The sequence below is a fragment of the Heloderma suspectum genome, chromosome 7 (genome assembly GCF_057233095.1).
Source record: "Heloderma suspectum isolate Gila_16-S chromosome 7, 16-S_ref, whole genome shotgun sequence".
Classification (NCBI taxonomy): domain Eukaryota; kingdom Metazoa; phylum Chordata; class Lepidosauria; order Squamata; family Helodermatidae; genus Heloderma; species Heloderma suspectum.
In genome coordinates this window covers 14,288,349-14,314,058 of record NC_139464.1, presented here as the reverse complement: position 1 = coordinate 14,314,058, position 25,710 = coordinate 14,288,349, and the positions used below count along the sequence as shown (strand labels likewise).

General features: G+C 44.7%; 1 protein-coding gene across 1 annotated transcript in view; it reads left to right on the top strand.

The window, feature by feature from the left end:
- The first annotated feature begins 8,230 nt into the window (after positions 1-8,230).
- Positions 8,231-25,710, top strand: part of IRAG2 (inositol 1,4,5-triphosphate receptor associated 2) — a 74,067-nt gene continuing 56,587 nt past the window's right edge. Inside the window, exons 1-12 of the mRNA XM_084811870.1 lie at positions 8,231-8,824; positions 10,058-10,064; positions 10,211-10,321; positions 12,673-12,853; positions 14,467-14,513; positions 15,323-15,451; positions 16,090-16,168; positions 16,822-16,980; positions 18,507-18,624; positions 19,878-19,928; positions 20,038-20,115; positions 21,655-21,711. Coding sequence (XP_084667996.1) covers positions 8,231-8,824; positions 10,058-10,064; positions 10,211-10,321; positions 12,673-12,853; positions 14,467-14,513; positions 15,323-15,451; positions 16,090-16,168; positions 16,822-16,980; positions 18,507-18,624; positions 19,878-19,928; positions 20,038-20,115; positions 21,655-21,711 — 1,611 coding nt within the window. The remainder of the gene's footprint in view (positions 8,825-10,057; positions 10,065-10,210; positions 10,322-12,672; positions 12,854-14,466; positions 14,514-15,322; positions 15,452-16,089; positions 16,169-16,821; positions 16,981-18,506; positions 18,625-19,877; positions 19,929-20,037; positions 20,116-21,654; positions 21,712-25,710) is intronic.

The window sequence follows — 25,710 nt, the reverse complement described above, 5'->3', positions numbered from 1 at the left end:
AGGACTCTCAGTTCTTACAAGGAAGGGAGCAAAAGTGGCAAGATCAGTTCTGATACCCAACGTAGAATAGGCTAAAACAATCTCTTGCCTGTGAGAGGGCTCATAGAATCATAGAATATTAGAGTTGGAAGGGGGCTACAAGGCCATCAAGTCCAACCCCCTGCACAATGCAGGAATCCAGGTAAGAGCATCCCTGACAGATGGCTGTCCAGCCTTGTCTTGAACGCCACCAGTGTGGGAGAGCCCACTACCTCCCTAGGTAATTGGTTCCATTGTCGTATTGCTCTAACAGTCAGGAAGTTTTTCCTGAGGTTCAGCCGGAATCTGGCTTCCTGTAACTTGAGCCCATTATTCCGTTTCCTGCACCCTGGGATGATCGAGAAGAGATCCTGGCCTTCCTGTCTGTGAGAACCTTTCAAGTACTTGAAGAGCGCTATCATATCTCCCCTCAGTCTTCTCTTCTCAAGGCTAAACATGCCCAGTTCTTTCAGTCCCCTGATCATCTTTGTTGCCCTCCTCTACCCTCTTCAGCTTGTCTGCATCCTTCTTCAAGTGTGATGCCCAGAAGTGTGTCAAGTGTGGACACAGTACTCCAGATGAGGCCTAACCAGTGCTGAGTAGAGGGGAACTAGTACTTCCCTGGATTTGGAAGCTATGCTTCTATTGTTGTTCAGTCGTTCAGTCGTGTCTGACTCTTCGTGACCCCATGGACCATAGCACACCAGGCCTTCCTGTCCTGCGCTCTCTCCCGGAGCGTGCTCAAGTCCATATTCATTGCATCAGTGATGCTATTTAGCCATCTCATCCTCTGCCGTCCCCTTCTCCTTTTGCCTTCAGTCTTTCCCAGCATCAGGGTCTTTTCCAGAGAGTTTTCTCTTCGCATTAGGTGGCCAAAATATTTGAGCTTCAACTTCAGTATCTATCCTTCCAATGAGCACTCAGGGTTGATTTCCTTTAGGATTGACTGATTTGACCTCCTTGCAGTCCAGGGGACTTGTAAGAGTCTTCTCCAGCACCACAGTTTGAAAGCATCCATTCTTCGGCGCTCAGCCTTCCTTACAGTCCAGCTCTCACAGCCGTACGTTACTACTGAGAAAACCATAGCTTTGATTAGACGGACCTTTGTCGGCAAGGTGATGTCTCTGCTTCTTACTATGCTGTCTAGCTTTGCCATAGCTTTCCTCCCAAGGAGCAAGCATCTTTTAATTTCATGGCTACATTCACCATCTGCAGTGATCTTGGAGCCCAAGAAAATATGTCACTGCTTCCATTTCTTCCCCTTCTATATGCCAGGAAGTGATGGGGCCAGATGCCATGATCTTAGTTTTTTTTAATGTTGAGTTTCAAACCAGCTTTTGCACTCTCCTCTTTCACCCTCAACAAGAGGTTCTTTAGATCCTCTTCGCTTTCTGCCATTAGGGTGGTATCGTCTGCATATCAGAGGTTGTTGATAATTCTCCTGGCAATCTTAATTCCGACCTGTGATTTATCCAACCCGGCGTTTCTCATGATGTACTCTGCATATAAGTTAAATAAGCAGGGCGACAATATGCAGCCTTGTCGTACTCATTCCCAATTTGGAACCACTCGGTTGTTCCATGTCTGGTTCTTACTGTTGCTTCTTGACCCTCGTACAGGTTTCTCAGGAGACAGGTAAGGTGGTCTGGTACTCCCATCTCTTTCAGAATTTGCCACAGTTTGTTGTGATCCACACAATCAAAGGCTTAAGCGAAGTCAATGAAGCAGAAATAGACGTTTTCCTGGAATTCTCTTGCTTTCTCCATAATCCAGTGAAAGTTGGCGATTTGCTCTCTAGTTCCTCTGCCTCTTTGGAACCCAGCTTCTACTTCCATAGATTCATAGATTCATAGATTCATAGAATAGTAGGGTTGGAAGGGGCCTACAAGGCCATCGAGTCCAACCCCCTGCTCAGTGCAGGAATCCAAGTCAGAGCATCCCTGACAAATGGCTGTCCAGCCTCGTCTTGAAGGCCTCCAGTGTGGGAGAGCCCACCACCTCCCCAGGTAATTGGTTCCATTGTCGTATTGCTCTTACAGTCAGGAAGTTTTTCCTGATGTTCAGCCGGAATCTGGCTTCCTGTAACTTGAGCCCATTATTCCGTGTCCTGCACTCTGGGATGATCAAGAAGAGATCCTGGCCTTCTTCTCTGTGACAAGCTTTCAAATACTTGAAGAGTGCTATCATATCTCCCCTCAGTCTTCTCTTCTCAAGGCTAAACATGCCCAGTTCTTTCAGTCTCTCTTCATAGGGCTTTGTTTCCAGTCCCCTGATCATCTTTGTTGCCCTCCTCTGAACCCTCTCCAGTTTGTCTGCATCCTTCTTAAAGTGTGGTGCCCAGAACTGGACACAGTACTCCAGATGATGCCTAACCAGTGCTGAGTAGAGGGGAACTAGTACTTCCCGGGATTTGGAAGTGATGCTTCTATGAATGCAGCCCAAAAGAGCATTTGCCTTTTTTGCAGCCACATCACATTGTTGGCTCATATTCAGCTTGTGATCGACAACAATTCCAAGATCCTTCTCACTTGTAATGTGGTTGAGCCATGTATCCTCCATCTTGTAACTGTGCATTTGATTTCTTTTTCCTAGGTGCAGAACTTGGCATTTGTCCCTATTAAATGTCATTCTGTTGTTTTCTGCCCAGCGCTCCAGTCTATCCAGATCACTTTGAATTTTGTTTCTGTCTTCCAAAGTATTAGCTATCCCTCCCGAATTTGTGTCATCTGCAAATTTGATCAGCATTCCCTGCACCACCTCCTCCAAGTCATTAATAAAAATGTTGAAGAGCACTGGGCCCAGGACTGAGCCCTGCAGTACCCCACTCGTTACCTCTCCCCAGCTTGAGAAGGTCCCATTGATAAGCACTCTTTGAGTCCGATTCTGTAGCCAACTGTGGCTCCACCGGACCGTTGTTTCATCTAGCCCACTTTGAGCTAGTTTGCTCATCAGGATATCATGGGGCACTTTGTCGAAAGCTTTGCTGAAGTCGAGGTATATGATGTCTACAGCATTCCCACGGTCTACAAGGGAGGTGACTTGATCAAAAAATGAGATCAGATTTGTCTGGCAGGACTTGTTTTTGACAAATCCATGTTGGCTTCGAGTAATCACGGCATTGTTGTCAAGGTGCTTCCAGCTGGATTGCTTTATGATCTGCTCCAGAATTTTCCCAGGGATTGATGTCAGACTGACTGGTCTGTAGTTCCCAGGTTCCTCCTTTTTACCCTTTTTGAAGATAGGGCAACGTTAGCCCTCCTCCAGTCATCTGGCACTTCCCCCGTCCTCCATGATTTCTCAAAGAGAATAGACAGTGGTTCTGAGAGTTCTTCTGCCAGTTCCTTTATTACTCTAGGATGCAGTTCATCTGGCCCTGGAGATTTGAACTCATTCAAAGTAATGAGGTGTTCCTTGACCATATGCCTGTCAATCTCAAGCTGCAATCCTGCCCCTTCAGCCTGTACTTCGCCTTTGCCAGGGGGGTTATAGACCCTCTTTTGGGAGAAGACTGAGCCAAAGTAGGAATTGAGCACCTCTGCCTTTTCTTTGTCATCTGTTATTGTTTTGCCATCCTTATTTAATAGCTGAACCACCATTTCTTTCCTCTGCCTTTTACTATGCACGTAGCTGAAGAAAGCCTTTTTGTTGTTTTTAACATCCCTTGCTAACCTCAGCTCATTCTCAGCTTTCGTCTTCCTGACGCCATCCCTGCAATTCTGTGCTATCTGCCTGTACTCTTCCTTTGTTACTTGGCCTTCTTTCCACTTCCTATATGTGTCCTTTTTTGTTTTCAGGTCTGTGAAGCCACATTGGCTTCTTCTGTTGTCTTCCACCTTTTCTTCTTGTTGGAATTGCTTGTGATTGTGCCTTGAGAATTTCCTTTTTTAAAAGCTCCCACCCATCTTGGACTCCTTTTCTCGCTAGCATCGCTTGCCATGGGACCTTACTGATCATTGTTCTGAGTTTATGAAAATCAGCTTTCCTAAAATCCAGGGTACGCGTTTGACTACACTCGGCTTTTGCTTCCCTTAGAACCAAGAACTCAAGTACAACATGGTCGCTTTCCCCCAGAGTTCCTGTAACTGCTACTTTATCCACTAAGTCATCTCTGTTGGTTAGGATCAAGTCAAGGATAGCCGATCCTCTAGTTCCTTCCTCTACTTTCTGTAGGAGGAAGTTATCCACCACACAAGTCAGGAATTTCCTGGAGGGGCCATGTTTTGCAGAATTTGTCTCCCAACAAATATTGGGGAAATTGCAGTCCCCCATTACTACTACATCATGCTTCCTTAAAACATTGGCTATTTGCTTTTCCAAAGTTTCATCCTTGTCTTCTCCTTGATTGGGTGGCCGGTAGTAGACTGCGACCACCAGGTTCCTTTTATTCTTTGCTCCATTTATTTCAACCCAGATGCTCTCGATGGGGCTACCAAGCTCCTCCTCCTGTATTTCTGTGCAGAGATATGTATTTTTCACATACAGTGCAACCCCACCTCCCTTTCTGTTCCTCCTGTTCTTTTTGAACAAGTTATATCCTTCCATTGCTGTATTCCAGTCATGAGAGTCATCCCACCAAGTCTCAGTTATACCTATCAGGTCATAATTTCCCTCTTGTATTAAGAGTTCAAGTTCGTTCTGTTTGTTTCCCATACTCTGGGCATTAGTATATAGACATCGAAGACCATGTGCTTCATAGTCTGGCTTTCTTCCGGTAGTTCTTGGTTCGCAAGTTCAGTGACCGCACTATCATGGCTATCAGGGACATTCAGATCTTTCCTGTATAGTTCTTCTGTGTATTCTTTCCACCTCTTCTTAATCTCATCTGCTTCTGTTAGGTCCCTGCCTTCTTTGTCTTTTATCATGCCTGTCTTTGCACAAAAAGTTCCCTTGAGATCTCCAATTTTCTTGAAGAGATCTCTAGTCTTTCCCATTCTGTTGTTTTCCTCGATTTCTTTGCATTGTTCATTTAAGAAGGCCTTCTTGTCTCTCCTTGCTATTCTCTGGAACTCTGCATTCAGTTGGATATATCTTCCCCTTTCTCCTTTGCTTTTCGCTTCCCTTCTTTCCTCAGCGACTTGTAAAGCCTCCTCAGACAGCCACTTTGCTTTCTTGCATTTCTTTTTCTTTGGGATGGATTGAGTTGTTGCCTCCTGAACAATGTTACGGACCTCCGTCCATAGTTCCTCAGGCATTCTGTCTATCAGGTCTAATCCCTTAAATCTATTCCTCACCTCCACTGTATTTTCATAAGGGATATGATTTAGGTCATACCTGAATGGTTTAGTGGTTTTCCTGACGTTCTTCAATTTAAGCCGAAATTTTGCAAGAAGCTCATGATCTGAGCCACAGTCAGCTCCAGGTCTTGATTTTACTGAGTGTATAGAGCTTCTCCATCTTTGGCTGCAAAGGACATAATCAATCTGATTTCGATATTGACCATCTGGTGATGTCCATGTGTAGAGTCGCCTCTTGTGCTGTTGGAAAAGAGTGTTTGATATGATCGGCGTGTTCTCTTGGCAAAACTCTATTAGCCTTTGTCCTGCTTCATTTTGTACACCAAGGCCATGCTTGCCTGTTATCCAGGTTATTTCTTGACTTCCTACTTTAGCATTCCAATCCTCTATGATGAAGAGGACATCTTTTTTTGGTGTTAGTTCTAGAAGGTGTTGTAGGTCTTCATAGAACCGATCAACCTCAGCTTCTTCGGCCTCAGTGGTTGGGGCATAGACTTGAATTACTGTGATGTTGAATGGTTTGCCTTGGATTCGTACTGAGATCATTCTATCATTTTTAAGATTGTACCCCAGTACTGCTTTTCCCACCCTTATGTTGACTATGAGTGCTACTCCGTTTCTTCTAAGGGATTCTTGCCCACAGTAGTAGATATGATGGTCACCTGAATTAAATTCACCCATGCCTGTCCATTTTAGTTCACTGATTCCAAGATGTCGATGTTCAATCTTGCCATCTCATGTTTGACCACCTCCAGCTTACCTTGATTCATTGATCTGACATTCCAGGTTCCTAAACAATATTGTTCTTTACAGCATCGGATTTTCTTTTCACCACCAGATGCATCCACAGCTGAGTGTCCTTTTGGCTTTGGCCCAGCCGCTTCACTCTTTCTGGCGCTACTTGGAAATACCCTCTGCTCTTCCCCAGTAGTATATTGGACACCTTCCGACCTGAGGGGCTCATCTTCCAGCGTCATGTCTTGTGATACGTTCCATGGGGTTTTCTTGGCAAGAATACTGGAGTGGGTTGCCATTTCCTTCTCCAGTGGACCACATTTTGTCAGAACTCTCTGCCATGACCTGTCTGTCTTGGGTGGTCCTGCACAGCATAGCTTATGGCTTCACTGAGTTACGCAAGCCCCTTCGCCACAACAAGGCAGTGATCCATGAAGGGGATGCTTCTATTAATGCAGCCCAAAAGAGCATTTGCCTTTTTTGCAGCCACATCACATTGTTGGCTCATATTCAGCTTGTGATCGACAACAATTCCAAGATCCTTCTCGCTTGTAGTGTTGTTGAGCCACGTATCCCCCATCTTGTAACTGTGCATTTGGTTTCTTTTTCCTAGGTGCAGAACTTGGCATTTCTCCCTATGAAATGTCATTCTGTTGTTTTCTGCCCAGCGCTCCAGTCTATCAAGATCACTTTGAATTTTGTTTCTGTCTTCCAAAGTATTAGCTATCCCGCCCAATTTTGTGTCATCTGCAAATTTGATCAGCATTCCCTGCACCACCTCCTCCAAGTCATTAATAAAAATGTTGAAAAGCATTGGGCCCAGGACAGAGCCCTGCGGTACCCCACTCGTTACCTCTCCCCAGTTTGAAAAGGTCCCATCGATAAGCACTCTTTGAGTCCGATTCTGTAGCCAACTGTGGATCCACATGATCGTTGTTTCATCTAGCCCACTTTGAGCTAGTTTGCTCATCAGGATATCATGGGGCACTTTGTTGCTGAATGGCCTTTAGCCATTGGCTGGGCTGCCCTGTTGTCATGGAATGTTCAAACACCCTCACTGCTCCAGGTGAAGGTGTCTTCAAACGAACGTGCACAAATTGTGCAGGTTTTTGTGAGGGAAGTAAAGTGTTAATTTCAGTTGTAGTAAAAGCCTTGTACAGGGGACTGGAGACAGTGTGTGATGTTGAACTGACAAGAGAGTTTTGAAGGCTGGAGGACTAGGTCAGTGAGCTAAGAAGGTAGGGAGGATGAACTGGCTGTGGTAGAACGTCACATTGACTTGAATTGGCCAAATCTTTGATTTGAGGTAACATAAGAACATAGGAAGCTGCCTTATACTGAGTCAGAGCCTTGGTCCATCTAGCCCAGTATGGTCAACACTGGCTGGCAGCAGCTCTCCAGGGTCTGAAGCAAGAGTTGTTCCACTGTGTTTTTTAATTCAGACTTCAAAAGAATTGTGGAGAGTGCTCAAATAAAGTGCTGGGGTCGAAGAGACCCCTCAGGGATCTAATGTTAGGGGTGGTGTGGTAACTTCAGACAACTTTCTTGTAGAGTTGTACCCTTCTACTATAAAGAATCACTGCTTTATTTTAAAGAATGAGCTGCCCAAAGAGCTTCAGCTATGGGGCGGTATAGAAATATAATGACCGAATGAATGAAAGAAAGAATTCTTCTTAACATTGGCAAATGCATCTCTTTTTTTCTTCTTTTTTTGAACTAAGAGTTTCTTTGGGTACAGTTGGCCATAGTATCAGACTATTAAAAGTGCATAGGATGGGGGTCCCCAACATGGTGCCTGTGGACATCTGAGTGCCCACAGAGACTTCCAATGGCACCCCTGAAGATCTCCCCTCCCTGCCCCCTTAAAAAAAATGTTTAAGAAAAAACATGGAAAATGTTAGGGGAGTCTTCTTTCGCTCCCTTTCTAGCCTCTAGACTGGCTCTTCCTCTCCCCTTTGCCTTGCTATTTCCCTCTCCCTCCCAGCCTCCAGCCTTGCTATTTCTCCCCACTCCACCATTTGGCTCACTTTTGACTAGCCAGGCCTCCATGGCAACCATTATGTGACTAGCCACATCCACCATGGAAGCCATTTTGTGGTGGCACCCATGGCAGTTTCTCAAATTCCCAAATGTGCCCATGGGACCAAAAAGGTTGGAGACCCCTGGCATCGAATTCACATTTCCCTTTCTCTCTCTCTCTCTCTCTCTTTTTTTCCAGATAACTTTCAGAAAAAAGGGGCAAGATGTCCTCCAACAGCAGTCATGGCAAACGCCATCATCACCCAGTGGACAGCCTTTGCCGGAAGCTCCAGACGATCAGCATGATGGATCAGGCTTCAAATCCTGCACTGCAGATTCCAAAGTTCCAATCAAAGAACTTTGACAGCCCACAGAGCAACGTGAAGAAAAATCTGGAGGAGATCTTGAAGAAAAGGACCCTGAAAACGAGCAACAACAGCAATCCGCTGGGCAGTGACGCCGGTCTGCTAAGCCCTTTCAGTGACAATGTCTTCTCCCCATGTCCGCCAATGGCAACGCCAGGTCACAGGCGCATCTCCGATATCCGCTCGGAGACTTTCTCAGTTAGCAGAAATAAAGAGAAGGCCAGCAAACCGTGGCTCCTGATAGGCCAGGCTGGGAGCTCTTCGCCATATCTCTTCAAATATGGGGACTTGGCCACCGGTCAGCTCTGCAGCACCTCCAGTGCAGAACAGAAGGGTACACCTTCTCAGGAATGTAGCTATTTGACATCGAGCCCTGATTTGTTGACCCGGGAAGTGAAACCTGCACAGCATGTGTTCCACTCTCCTGTGAGCAAAAGGCTCTCTTTGGGTAAGGCTGGTTAACTTAAGACCTGAGAAATGGCCTGGATCTTTCTAATAGGTTGGGCAAAACCAGTTGTTGGCCAAGTCTTGAGCTCAAAATATAAGACTGCAGAAATAAAATACTGATGTGTAATAGACTGTTACAAGTGGGACCTGTGACAAAATGTTGCAGTGTGGAGTGCTCCTGTTTAGGTTTCCAGCCAGCCATCCCCTCTTCCATGATATTCCATTCCCCTCCCCCTAGTTTTCTTCTCTCCAACAATCTGTCACCATCTCTAGCCACTGAACATACTCAATACTCATTGTGCTGTTTGGGAGTTTTATCCCCCATCCCTTAGGGCTTTTCCCCCCAAAATACTTTTTTTCTGTACTTCAGCAAATGCTAGGGTTCTCCCAAGCCTCCTGATAGCTTTTTTTTGTGCTTGGATGGTGCTGTTCTGCCTACATAAGGACTGGCACTTGGAGAATGGATTTGCTGTTAGTATATAGTATGGATCTGTTGCTGTAGCAGCTTCAATCCTACGATGCTTTAGAAAGCAAAAAGTATAGCAATAACTGTTTGGGACCAGGTTATTTGAAGGACTGCAAACCTTGTCTGGGCCTCAGAAGCTATGTTCTCCAGTCTGCCAGGAAAGATCAAGTTGACGGCTATATGAGGTGGTCTTTTTCGTGGTGGTCTCCCAACTTTGGATCTCAGTCTGCAAAGATCTTCATTAAGCCCTCTCTTTGGTTGCTTGTAAAAGGGCTCTAAAGACTCATTTGTTTCACTTAGCCTTTCGTGAAGGATTTCATTTATGCTGGCTTTATACCTTGTGTTTTGTATTTTTATTTTATCTATTACCAGAATCTGCCTTATGAGGATGTTTGTTTGTGTGTTTAAAAGTAATTTTAGGATAAACCCTCTCAAAGCAGTGTACAATGTTAAACTCATCCAAAACATGCCACCCTTAAATTCAGGGTACAAATATTTAAAATAAAAATATAGGTCACAGAGCCATGGAACTTACAATCTAAATAGAAAGAAGAGGGGGTGAACTTGGGAGAAGGCACGGGTACTTTTTAAAATATCCCTCAAAGGTGTTCTGTTCTTTATAATTCAAACAATGTAAAACCCTGCTGGATATGTCACTTTTGTTTCAGGTCTAGTGTACAAACCGTGTAGAAAACTTGATAAAAATGTATGCTGAGGCCAAACTCCTTTGTGTCAATTCCTATAAGGGCACAATCCTATGCAGGTTTAGACAGGAAAAAAGTCCTACAACACCTAGCATTCTCCAGCCAGCAGTACTGGCTGGGGAATGCTGGGGGTTGTAGGACTTTTTTCCTGTCTACACATGTGTAAGATTACACCCTAAGTGCATGTGGAAAGCCAGCCACCAATATCCTTTCCCGTTGTAGGATGGAGACTGTCAACGGAGGCCAAAGATGATGAAAGCTCTGAAGTAAGCCTGATCTGTGAGGAAGACCTGTTGACGACTATGTTCTCTGCATGTGACGTGGAAAGAAGAGGTAAACAATCTCTCTTCCCCTTCCGTAACTGTCCGGGCCAGTCCTACCCTTAGGCAGAGTGGGACAGCTTTCTCAAGTGGCAGATGCTTGCATCTGGGTAAGGGGCCCTGGCAGTTCCCCTCTGTGGGAAGACATAGCTGATGTGCAATATAGCCGAAGGTAACCTTCTGCCCTTACGTGCTGCAGAGGATGCTCTCCCGTTGCCACGGTTTCAGTAAGATTCAACTGCCAGTCCAGTCGGCTTGGAATGGGGAGGGGGTGCCATCTTGTCCTGCACCTCAGGTAGAAAAATGCCGTGGGCTGGCCCTCGTAATGGTTGGAAACATTCAAAAGAAATGCTGAGTGCCATTTAATACTAGGCATTTATATAAATTCTAGCGCAGGGTCCCCAACGCAGCACCCACGGATGCCCCCAACAGCACCCACAAAGCCCTCCCATTTCTGCCCCCTTAAAAAAAAAAGTTTTCAAAAAACTTTGCAAAATGTTAGAGCAATTTTTTAAAACAACAACAACACCTAATTAAATGAATAAATGAAAGCACAATTAAAAGACAACAATAAAATAAATCTATGATTCAGGGGGTAGTATCCAACGTTAGTCCTATGTAGAAAAGAACCATTGAAATGAATAAAACTTAAGTTAGTCATGACTACGTTAAGACCCATTTCTTTCAGTGGCTCTACTCTATGTAGGACTAACATTGGATACTACTCTATGAAACAGCAGCCGATAGACCAGCTTCAGCAACAGCAACACATCAGCTCACATGCCAAGGGCCTACCTGAATAAAGTTCCGCAGCCTGGGAGTAGCCACCAGGAAGGCCCTGTCTTGCATCTCCTACCCACTGATGGTGGCAGAACCAAGAGAAGAGCCTCCTCAGAACATCTTCAAATAATGCTCATATTATTATAATATTGTATTAAAATACTATACAATAATTCAGAGAGACATTGCTGTTAATGGTGCAATAGACTGTAAAAAGGACATAATAAAATATAAAAATGCTTATACCAGAAGTTCAGCTTTAGTCACCAGTTCCATATTCCATACTACAGGCTTAAAATGCATACTGGTGCTGAAACTCAGCATATATTTGAGAAAAATATTTTTAAGTTCCTAGCCCTCTTGATTGGAATCTTGAAGCAGGGTTTAAAGTCAGCATAGGATGGACAGGTCTTCTATGAAGGAGAACATCAGTGTTTTATATCGTTCTACATTGCACTTCAATGGGTAGTATTTTCTGTCCCCTCTGCTTACTGCTCACCTCTCTACAATATCTGAATTAATAAATGGTTGCTCCATTCCACTGCTTAGCCCAATCAAGATGTATTTTTACATGAAGCTAACCAGGAGCTTGACTTTCTGTTGATGTTTCCTTAGTGAGGTCTGCCATCTCCCCTGATAGATGTAAGCTGATGGATGTAAGCAGCCTTCTCCTACCAGGTGCCTTCTATTTTGGACTTCAGTTCCCATAGCTAATGGTCAGGAATTCTGGGAGTTGTAGTCCAAGACATCTGGAAGTCACCAGGCTGGGGAAACCTACCTTAAGAGCAAAATATATCAACCTTAACGTATATCTCTTTATAAACACTCATAACTGGTGTTGAGCCAAAAATTTCTCCCAGAATTTTTTTCAACTATTCTCATTCGATTTGATAGAAACAAAATTGATTTTGCAAAGAAATTTAAAGGAGAAGAAATTTTGGAGCAATTCTCATGGGTTGGGTTTGGGGTTCTTGGGCTTACCTTACTTATGAGGTGGCTCAGGGGTGTACATGAGTGTCATTGTACATTAATTTCTGTGGCGGCCTGTAGCCTCTTTGGCTTCCCACACTCCAGTCAAAGCCATCATGAGGAAGACGACATGGGGCAATTCCTCCCATGGGGCTTTTTCAGTTCAGGAAGTGCAGGTAGCCTGGGAGGCTGCAGAGTGATGGAGAGATGGGTAATAGAGAAAACACACCCAGCACCCTCAGCTACCTCACAGTGATTAGGTAAGCTCAAAAATACCACTCAAAAGAAATTCAAAATACTGCCTCGGAAAAGTGGAAGCCTCAACACAGTTGATGCTGTTGCCTCTTACAGCAGCAGAGCAATAAACCAAAAACCCTTAGGAAAAAAGAAAGAACTTGGGCTACAACCCCTGCCAACAGTGAGCCCTATCTGTGAGAAATGGTTGGAGAATTTCTCCTCCTCTAGGAGAAATTCAGTGAAATTGTCCCCCAACCCCCAATTTCTCTACCCACTACCAGGGGTAGAGAATTTTGAGAGTCCATTTGTGCACAGCTCTACTCATAACTCTAAACCCTGGTACTTTGACTATATGTTAGCTGTCCCTGTTACCTTTAGGCAAAGTGGCTGTTTCCAAATTAGTTGACTTCCTGAGGTTTACAACAAGCCGGAGTTCAGAAGACAGCAGTCTCGAAGAGTTATGTAACATGCTTGATCCTGATCAAAGGGATATCTCCATGGACTTGGAAACCTATCATGCCATCATGAAAGAGTGGATTGAAGATTGCAGAAGAAACTGGTAGCTGACAAATTTTGCCTTCTTTTTATGGTGCAAGTAGCATTGGTGTACATCTTACGCATGCTTCCACTATATGCTTTATGTGACCTCATTTCCTTGGGACAATAATTTCCTGTGTTTTGTAGCTTGTCTCATGTTTTGCTATACCTTCTGAATTATCTGAAGGCTGTCTTGGAGTACTTTAAAAATAGCTTGTCAGGCAACGCATGTATTCCCTTGATCTTGTATTTAGCCATAAGCATATTTGGGGAGGAGGTGAGGGCCTTAGAGTGGAGAGATGGTGTAAAGCATGTATTCAAGAACTGGATTTTCTCAGTTTCGGAATCTCATCTCATTGGCAGGCTTAGCTCCAAAGGAGAGTGTAAAGCCAGGTTTCCTCCGTACACTTGGGTCAAAGGTTCTCAACTTTGGGTTGTATTTGATGTTGGTTCTGCTTAGAGTAGACTTGTTGAAATGAATAGGACTTAAATAAGACTAACACTGGATACATCCCTTGGTGTGATGTATGTGTAAGCAGGATTATGATAACAGAAATGTTCAAAGCAGGGAAGGGGAGATATTTGAGTAAAGTACTCAGCACAAAGTTGCTGTCTCCCATTTTGTATCTTGGTATTAGGCCAAATGTAATTCTGAACTGGGCTTCATTTTTATTTATATTTGTTAGTCAAATAGGACACAATCCTATGGTCCCTGGAGAACATCTTGGGGATTATAGGATTTTTCAGATTCCCCTCCCAAAGCTGTAGATACTGTTATGACTTTATGCGGGTGACTTAAAGATCTGATCTCTCACTCTAGCCTGCCCCCTCACAGGCTCCACAGAAATAACCACAGTGCCTAATTACTGAGGTTGCAAAAGCAGCATTGGATGACCCTGTAGAAGTCAAAAAGGCAGAGTTCCAGTGGGCAGGGCAGGGAGAGGAAAGGATATGCAATATCCTATGCAATATCCTCACCAGCCCCATCCTCACTCTCAGCAGCACAACTCCTCTAGATGGGTACAGAGGGCTGTCGGGGGGGGGGGGGACAGAGTGACAAAAACTGCCTCCATCATTCCTTCTGCCTTATTATCTACTTCCAGTTTTTGGATTGAAACCAAAAGCATCTAGATGGTGCCAATATTCATTTTTTAAAAAAAATCCTGCTTGGTGTAATTAGTGATCTCAACCAAAAAGGGAACATCTAATCAATGGGACGATGTCATGATGCTACACAGCTACATTGGCTAACACAGCTCTTTGATTAGCTTCCGTCGGGCTTTAAAAACCTGGCTGTTCAGGCGGGCGTTTGGGGTGGGTTAGGGTTTTTTAGAGCAGTGTTGTTTTGTTATCTTTTTTGTTCAGTTGATTATGTAAATTTGTTATTCGTATTGTATGCTGCCTAGAGTGGCCTGGTAGCCGGCCAGATGGGTGTCTTATAATCAAATAAATAAAGGCATGGGGACTGATTTTTACAAGCCGTGCCAAACATTATACAAAATGGGAAAGTCTTTCAATACCGTTGAAATCCATTTGCAAAAGAAGTGCAGAGGTTTGCCTCACCATAATAAAAAAAACACCAATTTCTGTTAATATTCCAAATTCTGAACACAGGGAATTGAATCTTTTTTTCAGGAATGAGCAGTCATCTTGGGACACAACCAGAGAAGGCATTCTAGCAGGTATCGGACACCTTTTGTATTAAAGAAGACTTAATTTAATGAAAGGCCTACTAGAACGTGCATAGAACTTAAGCCATGTGGATCTTTTCCAGTGGGGTTAGTCCCACATGGTGATAGTGGAAAGACACAACAAACTGTGAACTGGGAAATGCATACCTTGTGGTCTGGAACATGTAGGTATATCGCTAGGCAACGCAACAAGGCGATAGAGCACATGATTTGCATGCTGAAAGTCCCAACTTCAGTTCCTGGCATCTCCAGGTAGGGCTGGGAAATACTCCTGCCTGAAAGCCTGGAGAGCCACTGGCAGTCAATGTGGACAATACCGAGCTACATGGACCAATGGTTTATCTTGGTCTAAAGTAGCTTCTGATGTTCATTCTATGTTGGCTGAGATGAACTGCTGAAGTGGTGAAGCCGCTATACCAGAGTTGCAGAACCCAAGGGCTGAATCCCATTTTGAAGAAGCTCTGGGGGCCACATTCCAGCAATGGGTGGGGCTGAAGGTCAAAGAGAATGGGGGCAAAAAACCCCAAAATGCCAGCATACTTCAGCTTAAAGCTCTTCCTGTCAGTAACTAAGCCTTAGGAGAAGCATTTCAGCCTTTCAGACTGAGGGAAAAACTGCATAAAAGCAGGGAAACCATCAAACAAGTGGTGGCTGAGGAAAATGGCTGGGGCCAGAGGAAGGGGAGTGGCCTTCTGGGGAACCCCATTGGGCCAGATTTGGCTTCCAGGCCTGAGCTTCTGCACTGTGAAGTGGCGTATGGCTTTCATGACATTTTGAGTGCTCTTACCTCTTGTCCACAGCACAACGTATCAGGCTTTATGAAGCCAGCGGTGCTGAGCTGACTTCTTGCCATGTGTCAGATATTCGCACCATTAGACTCACTCTCAAGCATCCCCTCATGGCCTTACCGTATCAGGATCCACCCGCTAGTAGATCAAAACCCACTCCTATGAGACTTTTTCTCATAGCCAATTAGATTTGGCTGCTTGACATCACTGAGGGCAGCAAAGAAAATACTTTGCAAGACGTGATGAAAAATTGTTTAAAAGAGGAGATGTCTTTTGACATTGTTGAAAAACAGGGCCGGCCCTACCATTGAGCAGAGTGAGGCCATCACCTCAGCTGGCAGTTGCTTGGACGTGGGAGCAAGGTGTTGGAGGAGAGAACCACCCAGCCTTCCCTGCACACCCTAAGCTAGCCTGCTGGAAGATGTTGCTCCTGGCTAGTGTTGAGGAAAGATTCAACTGCCAGTCCAGTCAACTTTTGTATATGGAGGGGGAGAGGTGCCATCTTGTTCTTCACCTCAGGCAGCAAAATGTTTTGGGCTAGCTCTTCTTGAAAAGGTTCGCAAACAACCAGTGCATAGGCAGAAAGTAAAGAGAATTAGTGAAGGGGATATAAAGAAAACGTGCTAAGAAGAAGGGATGAAGGAACCTTCACTCACAGTGCTGGAGAAGTGATTGGGAGAGGATGTAACGACTACCACTAGGAAAACTTAAAATACTGTGTACACCCATAATAAGACTTGTCTGTCCCTTGGCCTCTAACTGAAAACCTCTCTTTGCAGCCAAAAGGGCTCCTGTGAGGATGAATGTAACATCTGGAAGCCTAGAGGCCCTTGGTGGAGATGTGTCTAGAGGAGACTTGTGAGTCCCTTTTTAAATATTTCAAACAGAAAAAGAAAAGCTTAGCTACAAGATGCTAAATGGTCACTTTCAGGAGCATGTCTGTGGGGAAGCTTCTAGAATTAGCTATGTGGGCACCGTGTTGGGAACCCCTCCTATACAGGGCTAGGTAGGGCAATGGCAGTGTACTGTAGCTGCTCGCCACATCATATGCTGCTTCTCCATTCCATTTAAATCAGTAGCGCAGGTATCAAAGAGTGTGCAATATGCAGTTTGCTGGTATTTGTAGCCAAGACAGGAGCATGCATGTAAGATGGTCCTTTGCTGATGGGGAAAGGAGGCTTTAGGGGATGTTCATTCTGGCAGGAGGGTCAACTGTTTTAGCTTCTGAGAAGATTTTGGAGGTCAAGCAGTAACATATGGGGAGGGGACTAGGATGGAAGAGGAGAAGCATTTGGGTGCTCAGGGGCCGGGGGAAGCTGGCATTTGGGGACGGGGTGCTGGTGAAGGGACTGGGGCAGGAAAGATGCAGAAGGGTGATACACAGGATTTGGATGGTGGACGGTATTCTGTGAAGCCAACGGCCAGTCCTACGTCTGAGCTTCCCTTCCATCAAAACACAGAAGGTGCAGAAAGGGCAGCTAATAAGGTCCTTGTATTCCTTGTACACCCAGAGAAACCTCAGACTTGATCTCTTGCATAGCGGATCTTCAGTTCAACCATCAAAAACTTCAAGAGGAGAACAACCAGCTGAAGCTGGCACTGGATGCCATGGAGGAGGCCAATAACAGACTGACAGAAGAGAGTGTGGAACTTCACAATCAGATAAAAAGGTTGAACGCTTTGAATTTAAGTTAAGTTTTTTGGCTGCTTGGAATTGGGAAGGGATGGTTGTGCCCTTCTTTCTGCTTAATTCCACGACATGGGGATTTAGTGGCCTTGGTTTAATGCTGAAATCTCAGACTATGAAATCTACTGAATTTGGGTATCTTGAGAATTCTACCTCTTTCCCCCAAATCATTTCACTTTCTCTCTCCCAAAAAACAAACCCAGCAACACTCAAAGTAGATAGCAAATCATGCCAGAGCCCATGACTATGCTACTTCAGTTCATGCCATTCAAGGTACTGAAAAGGAGCTATTGGATGCGATAGGGAGCCCACAAATGGGGCTGGAAGGCAATACTCCTGCCATTGATCCCTGCAGCTGGTATTCAGTGGGATACGGCTTCCAAGCATGGATTCTCCATCTAGCCATCCTGAATAGTCACCACTGATAGAATCTCCCATGAATTTAGTCCTATTCATGTGTTATAATAAGCAGTGAAACTCACCATGTGAGCTGGGATGGGGTCATGCTGAGCAGCCCTGCCCCCGACATCATGGCCTCACCCATAGGCACCTCGTGTACAGCAGAAATGCCTGCAGTGGGGAGGCCTCAGCTGCTCATGCATAGGCTTGCATGAGATTCAGAACCCTGCACAATTGGGTGGGGCTGCAGTAAGTCATGACGTTGGGGGGCAGAGCTACTTGGCACCACCCAGTTCCAGCTCATGTGGTGAGTTTCACTGCTTACTACAACGCATGAGTTGGGCATCTGTCTGACCTTGTGAATGTCTATTGGAGAGGGAGAGGTCACAGGAAGAACTGCAAGGCTGGAGAAGAGTCCTGGGCACCTGCAAGCGAAGGGGGTGTTCTTAAAAAAAATAAATTAAAAAAAATAGAAAGAAGATCCCCTCAAGAATTGCCTAAACTTAAAAAGGTATGTGGAAATCCTGTCCAACCCCCCGCCCCAAGGAGAAAATTCTCCGAAATTCTCACCTCTCCCAGCCTCTTTCACCAGAGCTTTTGTTTTGCCCCCACCCCTGAAATGCCAAAAATGAAAGAATCTAAATTTTCGGCACAGCACTAGGCGAGACTTCTCCTGCCAGAGTTGATGCCATTGCTCTAAATCAGGGGTGCAGAACCTCTTTCATCCTGAGAACCAAATTCCTTTTTGGAGAAGCTTTCAAGGGCTACATTCCAGTGGTGGGCGGGGCCAAAGGCAAGTGGGGGTGAGCCATAATTACCAAAATGAGCAGCATATTTTAGTGCAAAGCTCTTACTTTTGGTAAATAAGCCTTCGGAGAGGCATTTCAACCTTTTTGAATGGGGAAAATAGGCGAGAGCCAGGAAGCTACCAGATGACTGATGGTTGGGGGAAAGGGGGGATGTCCATCTGGGGACCCCCAGAGGGCTGGATTGGGACCCTGTTGGTCTAAATAATAAAATCCTGTCAACTGTTTTGTTTTTTAAATGACGTATGACGCAACCCGGTGTTGCTCGTAACACTGTTGGTGGTGTGGCTTTGGCTCTCCTCAGCTTCCAGCAGTCTGTGGGTCAGGTGAAAACATTAAAAGAGGAATTGGAAGAATCAAAGAATAACCTCAGTACTGCTGAAGAAAAGAGGCTAAAGGTGGCAGCCCAGAATAAACAGCTAGTAGGTGGACTCTACCCATTCCAGTTCCTGATCTTCATTATACAGGCCTGAGGCATGTCAGTAGATTATAATCCTGTAGTTCTCCAGGGTCCTGTTTCCATGACAACGGAAGGAGGAGTGGCTCACCCGCATTTTTGTAGAAGCCGCTTTTGGTCCAGGCAGGGCACCACGAGGGTGTACATCGCACCAATATAAGTGGGTTTCACATAACTTACTTCCGGGTAGTGGGGTGGGGTTGGAGTGAACATCATCTGAGTGGCAGAGGCTGCTCAACCAATAAGAGAGTCTCCCCCCCCCTTCCAGGCCCCATAAGGGAAGTGCAAAGTAGTTACTTCCTCTTGTGCACATTTGTAAGACAAGACTCCCAACGAGCCCCCTTTGTAGCCCGTTGCTGCGCTTGATCATGGTGTGGTGAAAGACATCCCCCGCTCCCCCGATGTGCGCATTTGGAAGACAAGCCTCCCAATGAGCCCCAAGCATCATTGAACACAGTGGGTGTTACTTCTGAGTAGACACTATTTCGTTTGTGCTGGGAAACAAAGGGATGGGAGACAGGAAACACTCCTTGACCGGAGTTATACCTGAGCTAAATGCAGGGGCTGGGGCACACAGCAACTATACCGCAGAGAACCCGACTTCAGGAAAAGAATTGGACTTTAAGCAGTCTCAGGAAATCCAGTTTTTCCCTGATAAGTTCCGGGGTGCCTGCTGGATGGACGTCATGTATCCCTAACGACTGCGACACGCAGCCGGCTCAGAGTAAATTGCTGGTGGAAACACCACCCTGGAGTGTCAAACAAATGCAGAATGTGATGATGAGTATGCAGTGCGATTTCTGGAGAAACTCTGCTTTTATTATTTTGGGGTTTTTTAAGTGTCCAGCCTTCATGGCTGAAAGCATATATGCTTTTAAAAAATGTAGACAATACCTGCTGAAATTTCAGAAGGCAGAATAATGTTTTCAAATGGAGGTACATTGAATAGTGCCTTGCCCATCCCCAAATTACTAGCAGAATTTGCAGAATAAATTGTAGAACGTGCCACAAATTCAGCTGTTCAGGTTGCCAGCCGCCCCTGCCTGCTTCCAGTATACTCCATTCCATGATCGCTTCCAGTTTTTCATTATACCCATCAACAAATAAAGCAGTTGATATTCCCACGGTACTTGTATAGTTGACCCTAAGTAACTCTGTGTGTGCTGGCAACATCTCTTCAAACAATCTCCCCACCATCACCTTTACGTTTTTCATCAGGAAAAAGAGAACCAGTCCCTCATTCTCAAGATCTCATCTCTACAAGAAGAGGTAAGTGTGTAATTAATTGTGTCTGAAATGTTTGTACCAGTTTTGTACACTGACAAGGTTTGCTAGCGAGTTTTGCTTTGCATAATAAATAGTATGTGCTTTAATGCAGAACATTAGGAATGCTCTGGATTCAGATGGCCTCCAGAAGAAGATCTCAGAGTTGTCCAGGAATACGGCTGAATTCCAAGTAAGTGGCTTCTCCAACTTGCTTCAGTGTCATAAAGGAAGGGCTCAACACAGTGCTTTAAATGCCAAATGTATCCACAAACATCCATCATCTAGGCAGCAGCAGGCCTGAGGTCTCCCTGCCAAGCATAAAGGCAGTGGTGCCCAAACTTGGATCCCCAGATGTTATTGGACTACAATTCCCATCATCCCTGACCATTGGCCAAGCTGACTGGAGATGGTAGATTGCAACATCTGGGGACGCCAAGGGAAACCCCTGGATTAAGGGGATGTGTGCCTGCTAGTGTCTAAACATCTGCATGGCTGAGGTGGGGTCTCAGCTCAACATCTTTCATGCAAACTTGAAACCTGTGACACTGCAAAACCATGTTTTATTTTACACGGTGGTCTTTAAGAGGCACTTTAATAACACAATCTTAAATAAACTGCAACTGCAACTGCTGTTTTTAAGATCTAATTTGCCAAATTTAATGGGTCAGAATCATAAATGTAAGCCTTATAGGATATGGCAATGTTGTACCACAACACAAAGATATATACTTTGGAAAGAAAGGTAGTGGAATGTCCTATAACGTCCCATGAGTTCATAGGGGTCTTTCAACTAGAGCTGCTCCCCCAAACTCCTCTTTGTCAATTGTGATGTAAAATCTTCTGACTGCGTGATTATTTGGGGTTTTTTTTTAATTTATTTTGGTATTTTTTATCCTGCCTTTCTATGCAAAATTGCTAACAGCATGATATATGATTGCGATTATTTGTTATTAATAATGATGATAATAATAATAGTTATATGTTGTCTGTGTGTATGCTATCTGTTTGTATGTTTTTATGTAAATGGTTTTTGTACTTTGTGTAATGTATTTTAATGTGTTTTTTTTTTTAAATTGTGAACTCCCCAGAGAGCTTTGGCTATGGGGCAGTATAGAAATACAATAAATGAAATGAATGGAATAATAATAATATAATAATGTTACAAAAATTTATAAAAATGTAGCCTAAGGCAACAGTAAAAAAAATCAAGATCAGAATAAAAATGGCAACAATTGGATAAACAATTTAAAGAAGCAACAACAGGAAAAAAAACATGTTGGAGGTGTTCCTTCACTGCTTGTTGAAAGGCGAGTAGTGCCAAGTGGACTTCCTCTGGCAAGACACACCACTGTCTTGGCCCCACATCAGAGAAGGCCCTGAGATAAGACACCTTGCAATATTTGATTTCAGTTACTCTGTGACAGTTGATAGCTAATTATCAATGGCCGTTTGATGGTGGCCAGCTTGAGCCTTCTTATTTCAGGTCTTTCAAAATCCAGAGAGGCTAACACAAGCATTCGAATTTCATAGCGTTTGAAGCAAACTTGCAAAAGTGGGAAATAACTTGTTTCAGCTCACTCACTTGGCCTTTAACTCCTGCTCTAGACATGAGCATATTCTTGTTGTTGTTGGCTTTGCCGCCATTCATTGGTGCTTCTCCTTTAGATGTGGCTGGTGTTGTGCCAAGGTAGGAAATGCCTCTTGTTGTTGTTTTGTTCTCCCCTCCCAGATGCAAGTGCACCTATATGAGAACATGGTGGGGAATAAAGACGCATCCCTCCTTAAGGTTAGTGGCTATTCTGCTGCTGCAGAAACATTCTTATTAAGGCAAATCTTTAACAGGCTGAAGGTGAGAACAAAGGTTTTACAAATCTCTATGCTGGGTGGGGCAGTATGGGTTTATGATTTATCTACATATCATACTCCCACCCTGACAGCCATTATCCCCATCAAAATGTTTGTGTTTTTGTTTGTTTGTGTGTGACAGGGGGGACAACAACACACATTGAACCAGAAGAGGGATATGGGTGCTTAACTCTTCATCTGCCAGACACTTCCTTTGAAACTCTTCCCCAAACTTGCTTTTGCTTCCCAAAACAGGTCTGGAACATTGATGAGGTGAAAGAAGCAGGGGCAGGGGGGAGCTTCAGGGTGAAAATACAGAGGGAGGGGGATAACATCCCTCCGTCCATGGTCCAGACCATGTATGATCACATTTCAGGAATGCTAAGTGTGGCCTGCAGATGGGCTCTACATAAAGAGTGGCTGAACCCTGCACTTCTCCCTACTGTCTGAAATCATGTACCTGGCTATAAATAGTAGGGTGTAGTTTTGGCTGTGATCTACAAGAATTGGGTCAAGGTCCCACCTTGGCCCAAGAGAGAACAGAATGAGTGCATGGCAAAGCACACAGAGTCTCCCTCTCCCTCTGTGCGTGCGTGCGTGCGTGTGTGTGAGTTTCCCTTAAGTAAAAGGGGTGAGAGAATCTTACCCAACAGGGTTGTGTTGAAGCAATCAAAGCACTTTGAATGAGCAGGTATGATTTAACAGGTGCAAAATGAACGTTGCTGGCTAGCATTTGAACAGAATCACTTTACAGGTGGAATTGTGGTTCCCTCTCTCACTCTCCCACACTCACAGCCCAGGCCAGTGAAATCTCAGGCAAGATGGTGGTTAGAAATGTTCCCTAAAGTCCAATCCTTTCTTCCATACGTTCTGCACTAGTTGTTTGTGGCTGTGGTTATGGTGTGATTCCACTGAGAGACAAAAGGCCTTGATGGTGGCACAGACTTCCCCAAAATTCCTGTTGATGTATGTTCCTGGTTGATTTTGATCAACCAGCTCCCAGAAGGGAACACAATTATCCCAACATGTTGACATCATGTGCCCCATTTTAACAAAGGTGTGCTAAAGTTGGCAATTTTTTTTTAGAATTCTGGTACGTTGGTCAGAGACATGAGGCCTATGCATGGCATGTTTTCCTGTCTGACACAAAGCATGAACAAAAAGGTAACGTTAGTTCCTTTAAGCATGTACAGAGTGCCCTCTCACCACATCCACTTAATGTTTATATATAGGAAGTAAGGTAATTACCCAGAAAAACATTTGGGATCCCTAATTTTAGAAAGCTTGTTCTAGCAACTGGCCCTGAGGACAAAATTCTGGCTGTTCAGCAACCTTCCCTAAGGCTACGAACCTACAGCTTATCCAAAGCCACCCCGGGTGCAATCCTATGCATGCTTAAACAGAATTAAGTCCTACAATTCCCAGCATCCCCCAGCCAACCATGCTCTGAACGATAGGACTTCTTTCTGTCCAAACATGCAAAGGATTATGCCTTTGTGTGGCCAGCTAGGGTAGCAATTTATATCTTGCAATGTTACCCCCTAAACTTGTAACAGAGCAGATTTTGGTGAATACCAATATCTCCCTCTTAGCTGTACTTGGATGGGAATGGGAGCTGATTGATTGCAGAGGATTACACGCAAGCCTCGTTTAGCTGGGGTCGCGTGTTATTAGGAAGATGCTGTACTGTCGGCAGCAATGGCTATATTAACAGTTGGAACAAAAGGTTCTTAGATACGCATCACGCACACTTCATTTGTCTTTTAGTTTCTAGGGAAAAATTGTATTTAAAATATTTAAACCCTGCCTATCGACCATATCTTCCAAGACAGCTCACAGTTGTTTTGTGGTAGTGCTTTTCTTTTAAAGAAAGAAGTTTTTCATAATTTAAGTAAACAGAATACGTAATAACAAAACAAAACTCACAGCCGTCAACACAATAAATGGCAACAAGGTTGCATCCTAGGCCATCGAATGCCAAGTTGATAAAAACAAGCTGACCTGGTTCGGACATCAAGCTCCAATTCCTGGGTTATTTAACCCAAGCATTGCCATGGGCAAGCAAAGTGACAAGTGCACTGCCTTCTGCATGCTCGTTACTTGTGCTTTCAATTAACAACCCACAAATCCTGGGCTGTTCTGTGAAATGCAGACCTGGAAACTGTGGGTTCTTTATGGGTTAAACAGCCCAGAACTAACCCAACAATTGCCCATAGTTTGTTGGTGGGGTGTGAATTGAAAGCGGAAACCATGGTGCACAGGAGGCAGCATGCTCATCACTTTACTTGCCCCTGGCAATTGCTGGGTTAAACAACCCAGGAATTGCAGCATGTCATGGGAACTGAGTCACTGCCTTCTTACCTGGTGCCTGAATACCACCAAGACAAGGCATTGGTTCCACAAACATGATGCTACCACCAAAAAGGTGCTGCCTCTGGTACCCGTCCCCCTCACCACTTGAAAGTGGGGGCACTTGGAGCTGGGGCTCTGGCATGGATCTTAACAATTGGGCAGTTCTCTATGGTAGCATAGCTGTGACCTCCAAAGCAGACAATTAGGCAGGGTGCATTCTACCAGAGTTAATGCTTGAATTTGGATGTACCAAACGGGTCTTGTGAATGCTTCAATTAGTGATAGGTCAACACATTTTGCTTCCTGAATTAGACCCCTTCTTCTTTAACATTACTTCACATTATCATAAATTCCACAAGTGGCTTTTTACAAGGCAGTGGAGTTTTCTTCCTTTTTCAGGGTGGGGCACTATATGCCAAGGAATCTGATTTAATGTAGAAGTGCTGGGGCTCAAAGTTTTGCAGGACCCCCTGTCTGGATGTGATGGAAAGGCACCCTGCTTATGCTCAGGAACACTCTGTCCAGGCAATTTTCAAATAAAATACTCAACTGATTGTGATTGGAAGCCAGAGCAGGGGAGAGGGAAGAAAGAGGAGGAATCCCAAGGATTTATCTGCGGAACGACACTGGGAACTCAGTGACCTGATTCAGACGACATGACAGCCCATTGTGGGTAAATTAACCCTCTGGGTGCTGCAGCACATGTTGTCTGCCTTTTACTTTATTTATTACATTTCTATACTGCCCAGAAACTCTCTGGGCAATTATGAATATACAGGCCTTTGCTGGGCATTGCCATGGCTTGTTGTGTCGACCAAACCCAGGTGGTAGGAGTTATTTGAGGGTTACACAACCCTTACATAAGCCATAGTCTGTTTTAGGGTTATGTGAGGGTTGTTAACTCTCAAATCACTCGCGCTGCCTGGGTTTGGACAGTAAGTAACGGTAACCCCCATCCAGGGCTTGCATTGGCCGGCACATGCCACAGTTCCTTGGGGGTAAATTAACCCACGATGGGCTGTCATGTTGTGCAAACTGGCCCACACTCTGTGTGTGTGTGTGTGTGTGTGTGTGTATATATGTAACTCATTTAACATATCAATTATGGAAGTTATTTAAAAGCAAACCAAAATTATTTAAAAACGAGAAAGAAAAAAAAGGAAAGAGATGCCTCTGATTGTTGGTCTCTGCTGAAAATGTCAATCTGCTGAATTTCTCCACACCTCCTGAGAATGTGGAGAAAGTGTCCCCTACCACCACCACTTTCACAACCCTGAGAATGGGTCAGAGAAAGTAGAAAGGCGCTCTCTGATCAGCCCTACGTTGGGTTGCATCTCCTACATGTCCTTGCCCTGTGTGGCGTCTATGCTTGGCCCACGCTATGAATTGAGTTGGGAGCTGACCATAGCCACTGCAATCCCTGTGGAGGAAGGGGCCAGGTTGGTGCAGGAAACCACAAGCAATGTGTTTTGCTTTTCTGTCTTGGTTACGGATTCCTGTGAAAAGCGCTGAGTGGGGAAATGCAGGGAGCGTCCGTGCAAAGTTGGTCTTGGAGTAGTCAACTTGCTGACATCAACAGTTTTCAGAA